The sequence below is a fragment of the Atta colombica genome, unplaced genomic scaffold, assembly GCF_001594045.1.
Source record: "Atta colombica isolate Treedump-2 unplaced genomic scaffold, Acol1.0 scaffold38, whole genome shotgun sequence".
In the NCBI taxonomy this organism is placed as follows: domain Eukaryota; kingdom Metazoa; phylum Arthropoda; class Insecta; order Hymenoptera; family Formicidae; genus Atta; species Atta colombica.
In genome coordinates, this window is record NW_017259490.1 from 4,834,177 (window position 1) to 4,840,588 (window position 6,412).

Here is a 6,412-nt window from a genome sequence, read left to right on the forward strand (position 1 = left end):
TATATATATATATAAATACTATTTTTATCAAGAAATGACATTTTAGCCGAGCTATCATGGCTTATTTGGTCGATCAGTATGGCCAGGATGATACATTATATCCGCGTAATATAGAGACACGTGCTTTAGTTAATCAACGATTATATTTCGATCTTGGTAATCTTTTTGCGAATATATTTGAGTGTTACGTACGTATACGTTTCATTATTTCTAAATAAATCATATTGAGGCTGCATGTGAATCATTGCACATTCTGTGATCATAGTTGAAAGTCTTCAGAAAGGAAATCGAAGCGTATGATCCAGCACAATTTGAAAAACTAATAGAGAATTTTCAAATCATGAACAATTTTCTTGAAGGACAAGCTTACGTAGCTGGAGATAATTTAACGATCGCCGATCTTTCCTTAGTTGCATCAGTAACAACAGCGATGGTAATGGTTTAATAGTGTTATGTAGTATTAATTGACTACAATTTATTTTTAGAACAAATTAAAATGACAAAATGCTACATGTTAATTGTTAATCTTTCTTTTTTGTAGATATTTTTAAGATTACTCTTCCTCTCCTATTAGTAATTTTATATAGATTTAATTGCTTTGTTGTCAGTTGTCACATATTTTGAATTTATTTTGAGATTTGCAAAATTAATCGATTGTTTAGATTTTTGGGTTTGATTTGGGAGAATACAATAACATTTCTGACTGGTTGGAGAGAATACAAACATCTGTACCTGGATACGAGAAAGCTAATGGTGAACCTGTTGAGATGTTCAAGCAAATGGTACAAGCTTCACAAAGCAACACAGAAGACGGAGAAGGAGAAGGAGAAGAAGCAGAAGAAGAAGAAAAAGAAGAAGAAGATGGAGGAGAAGAAGAAAATGAATAATATACGTAATACATTATTTTAATTTGAATCTTCAAGCTAAACACAAATTAAATATATAAAACGTTTACGTATAATGCTATCAATTAAATTTTAATCAAGTAATTGTGTCGAAAAAAATATTGTTTATTGAATAAGGTTTTTATCAAAACTCATATTTAAAATAATTGTACGTTGATTTTTAAACGCATTATAATATATATAATATTATTTCTGCACTTTTTGCACATATTTTATAAATATATTTTATAAATATAAAAATAAGAACACAAACAAATAAAGAAGTAATACCTGCAAGCATAATATAAGATAAAAAAATAAATTATTAATATAATAACAATAAGTCTTAGTGTTATATTAATTTGGAAAAATTACAACATTTGATTAATTTCAAATTATACTATATATATATATTTCCTATAATTTCTTATAATTTTTTAAATTTTTATTATTTTTTTTTATTTAAAATTTAAAACGTCGAAAATGAGTAATATGCCGACTGATGGCAATGCCACTACTAAAATTCTACATTATTCACATTCAACATATGTCATTCCATCTGTGTCGTATGTCGAGTAATGATCTTTTAAAGATTACAAAACCCATACACACTATAGGAAATTTTTTTCTATATTTTTATTTATAACATCTTGTTTAATTAATTATTTATATATTTTGTTCAATAAATTTTAACCTAACAGTATTAATAGGAATTTATTTAATTCTTGGAATATATATGAAATACATTGAAATACAATTTAAATAACGATTACTTTTCAATTGATCTATGATAAAAATACAAGTTGCAACTCATAATGGTTATAGAAAACTATTATTTTATCATATGTACTTCATACAGAAAGTTGAAGTAAAAATACGTTTATTTTTATAAGTAATTAAATATTAATAAATATATTAATGTGTACATAATTATTGAATTGTATAATAATAATAGAATTGTGTAAGAAAGAATCATATTATATGAATATAGCATATAAGAGCATCAAAAAAATAAATATAACATGAAGTAATAAAAATTATAAATATAGTATATTATTTATTGGAATGTTGAATATGTATGATTACTCATATAAATGTCTCTACTTCCAATAAGTGTATTTTTAATTTTAACACAATCATAATTATAACATTATCGTCTAGCAACAAGACATTATCAAAGCTTTTAATATTTTATCGTAAGTACAGTTGAAGCTCTATAAAAATAATTTGTCGAGATCTACCGACCGATCTCCGTAAAAGTAAATAAATACGCATGCTCGAATATATGCTCAATTATGGGAAATTAAGACATGACTTTTATGGAAGTTAAAATAAAATGAAGGTTAATTTTACGGAGGTTCGACTGTAAATCGTTATATTTGTCATTTATAATAATTTACACTATTGTGTATGAATGTACATTGTGTGTGTGTGTGTGTGTGTGTGTGTGTGTGTGTGTGTGGTGTGTGTGTGTGGTGTGTGTGTGTGTGTGTGTGTGTCAAAATTACATTATTTTGTTTTATTATTATCTCCTAAACTTTTATTATATCTTTTATTATATCAAATAATTATATGATATTATTATAGTACGAAGATTACTTATGAAAAAAGTATATATTACATAAAGATCTGTTTTTTTAGTTGTGCTCGTGGAAAGTAAAATCGACATCATTTCTTACAATTTTTAAGGTAATCAGTTCAAGGGGGGGGGGGGAACTAATTAAAATTATGTGTTTTAAAATTATCACAATATAAAAAAATTTATTTTAATGTCAGAGTATGACAAGAATACAAGAAATTAATTTAAAAATCAGGATATAACTCATACGCGTTGTATTATAATTCATGAGAGAGCTCGCTACGCTACATGTCGATAATACATAATATGATACATTATGTTTTGATATTATAGATCTTATAAAATGCTATATTTAATAGTAAAAAAATTAGACGCAACGAAAAATTTTCTAGCGCTTGCACGAACATGTTCGAGGCCAAGTAGGGAATGTAATTAACTAATACTATCAGATTCTTTGTCTCAAAAAGTATAAGAAATAATGTCAAGTTTATTTTTTGCAAGTACAGTAACAACAGATCTTTTCATAATTTTCGTCTTTCGGTATTATTGTATTTTTATATATTGTGAATAAAATATTTTATTTAAAAAAAACATAATTACTATTAAAAAGGATAAAAAAAATTTTTGGCGGTTTAACTAATAATTATTCATTCGCAAAACGTCATTAAACATAAAAATGTGTTAGTGTACAATTTATAAGCATTAAAATTAAACTATTATAAAATTGGAAAAAAGTATAATTGCCATATATATATATATATACGTTTGAGCGCATAGACATATATAAACGCATACATAAAATGTTTTGATGCTCCAGTTAGTTACGGGTTATTTGCAGTATTTTTCTTTAGCAAATATTAAGAAGAATTTATTTTTTATATAAACAGAAGTATCTTCGTATTCAGCCTTCAAATAAATATCACTTAAGATAAACGAAAAGTTTATTTAAAATTATATACAGAAACGATGGAAAGGATGGGAAAGAGGAATTTACCTCTGCTGCAACTTATTGTTAGAAAAGCTAATATCTTCCATCGCTAATTTCTCAAGAGAATTATACTTGGCTATTAAAATTATTGATTTTCTTTTTTATCATTATTTTCGCCGTAGCTTTTATTTCCGATGCTAACATTGATATCGAAATATCGTTTTTATTCTTTACATTCGTACGATGCTACGCGCAACTTATCAAATGTGTATTGAAGTAAGAAGAAATCTTGAAACTCAAGGCCACAAAGACAGTAAATGTTTTCCTATTTGCTATTAAATGGTTTATCTGCTGAGTTCTTTGAAAGATGATATTTTACATATAAAAGCAATTTACATTTATGTAAGATTTACAATTTTTAATTATAAAACTTACATGAGCTTTAAAAAAATGAAAATAAATGTGTGTATCATTGTATTTCGCTATTACGATGTTACTTTTTGTTGACTTTGTAATATAGAAAATTCTTATCAAAGTTGATATTGTAGCCAATGATAGCGAAACGAGATTGAACATTATTTTTTTCCGTTACTGATACAAATCTGACCGAGTCATTTGTCTGATAATACTAAATCTTTAATGTTTAATGCAATGTAATGAATGCAAACATGTAAGAAAAGCATGACTTGCAAATTTTTTATAAGATAACAAATCATGGACGTACCGAAATTAATTAATGCCGATTATTAAAAAAATGCTGACTAGGAAATTGTTAATTAGGAAAAACATTAACTATAAATATTTCCTTTTTTAGAAACGTCAAAGAAAAGTTATATTATTTTATGATAATTGAAGTTATTAGAAATATAATGTAAATTGATTTATTTTATATTTCAGACAACATAAACTTACAAAATCTGTTTATAAATAGCAATAATTTTTAGCTAGTATTTGTACAGTGCAATTAGATAAGTGTAATGATAAGATGTCATGTCATGAGCAAGAGCGATTGAGTAATCAGTAAAGTCAATTCACACAAAGTAAAATATTACTTCTTTACCACTAGGTATCTGGTCCCTTAATAATATATATCGATCATGTTACTTATTGTAAGAGATTTCTTATTGTTTATTATGCAATTATGATTATTATTTATTACGTAAATGGAATATTTGAAGCAGAAACTGGCAATATCCTCGATTATTAAGTAGCATTAAGAACCCTCAACATACTTGATTATCGATCTCACTCTTACGTACGTGGAAAACAGAGATTGTTCCGTGTTACACGGACTTTATAAATAGCTCGAATAAATAAATTGACTAGTCAGTCTACCATAATCTTGCTACACGCCTCTGGTGAATAAAATCTGCTGGTCCGTTGTAATTACTTATCTCCATTTTTTTTCACCTGTTATAAATAATTTGCCAAAACTGCTAGAGTGAGAAAACTACTTGAACAATTGTGAATATTCGTGATTCGTGCGCGAAAACAACTGTAATCCGGCGAGTGCTTAAATTGTTTCTTATTGCGCAATAATTTATGAATATTCTTTATGAAACAAATGTTATTTATAAAATTTTTGATTTATTTTCTGCTCAGTATATAGTTAAATGTGTAACTCTACGGTTCACCATAATTTCCGCCCTATAATTAATAAGTTTGCTTAACTAATTAATAACGCAAATTTATGTGCCTCGAGTTAAATTTGTATGAGATAATGTCAACAGATTGTATCTGATATTTTAATTACTTTTCTCCATTTTTTTCTATTTTTCAATGCTCTTTTAAACATGAAAACTCCCATGTATCGTCGAAAATAGTTTCGCGTCGCTCGAATACTTCGCTAGAGATCACAGTGATTACTTATTAATAGTGTTGCGCACATTCACAGATTTCAAGATGCCTATTGATCTTTATCAACTTACTGGAAGTCCACCATGTCGGGCCGTGCTCTTGACGGCGGCGGCCTTAGAAGTTGATTTAAATCTGAAAAAGGTGGATCTCGCTACCGGCGAACACCTAAAACCTGAATTTATTAAGGTAATTCGTAATCAAATTTCTTACAAAACAAAGCATTTAAAGATACAAATGAATCCTTTAAATTAAATTATCTGAGATTATTATGTCCAAACTACAAGGATTTATTTGCGTTTTTTTTTAAAGAAAAAAGAATGCCTGAAGAAAAATACAGTAATTTATAATTGAACCTGAAAATTTTTCAAACGTATTTTTCTTAAACTTTCTTTAAATATTAAAAAGCAAATCTGTTGTGTTCCTAGATTTTTATAGTTTACTTTTTTTTTATTGAATAAAAATGTATTTCAAATTTCAAGCTAATTTAAAATAATTTAAAATATTTTATAACGTATTGCTCTTAATAGATGAATCCACAACATACAATACCTACATTGGATGACGGCGGCTTTTATTTATATGAAAGGTATTCTTCTTTAAATTTTTATATTAAAACTTAATAAATATCTAATTTTTGCACATAAAATAAATGTATACTTTTAATAATATACATATATACTTTTTATAATTGTATACAACTTTGTTATACTTTTTTGAGTTATTTATTTGAAATTCAATATTTGGATAAAACGAGTTAATTTTAGATTTCTACATATTAAATAAATATTTTATTTACAAATTGTTTAATAATATTCTATATTATTTCTATATGATATTAATTAATTAAGAGCTTGCATCAATTTGCAGTCGTGCGATTATGACCTACTTAGCCAATCAATATGGCAAGAAAGATTCTCTCTATCCAAAAGATCCAAAAAAACGAGCTTTGGTTGATCAGAGATTATTCTTCGACTTGGGAACACTGTATAAATCATACTCCGACTATTATGTAAATTATCATTAAATTTTATAATATTTAATATATAATTAATGATTATACACACAGACACAGCACATATACAATATATATATTAGGTATGGGAAAAAGTTCGTGGGAAGTTAGATGTAACGGGAAAAACGCCACGAACTTTTTCCCACACACAC

The 6,412-nt window shown here is 26.4% G+C and overlaps 1 protein-coding gene across 1 annotated transcript in view; it reads left to right on the forward strand.

Annotated features, from left to right (window-relative positions):
• LOC108690859 overlaps positions 1-6,412 on the forward strand; it is a 12,923-nt gene that overhangs the window by 449 nt on the left and 6,062 nt on the right. The window contains 7 exon segments of the mRNA XM_018198368.1: positions 47-188; positions 266-433; positions 663-866; positions 3,281-3,290; positions 5,286-5,434; positions 5,776-5,834; positions 6,116-6,257. Of these exon segments, the coding sequence (XP_018053857.1) occupies positions 47-188; positions 266-433; positions 663-866; positions 3,281-3,290; positions 5,286-5,434; positions 5,776-5,834; positions 6,116-6,257 (874 nt within the window).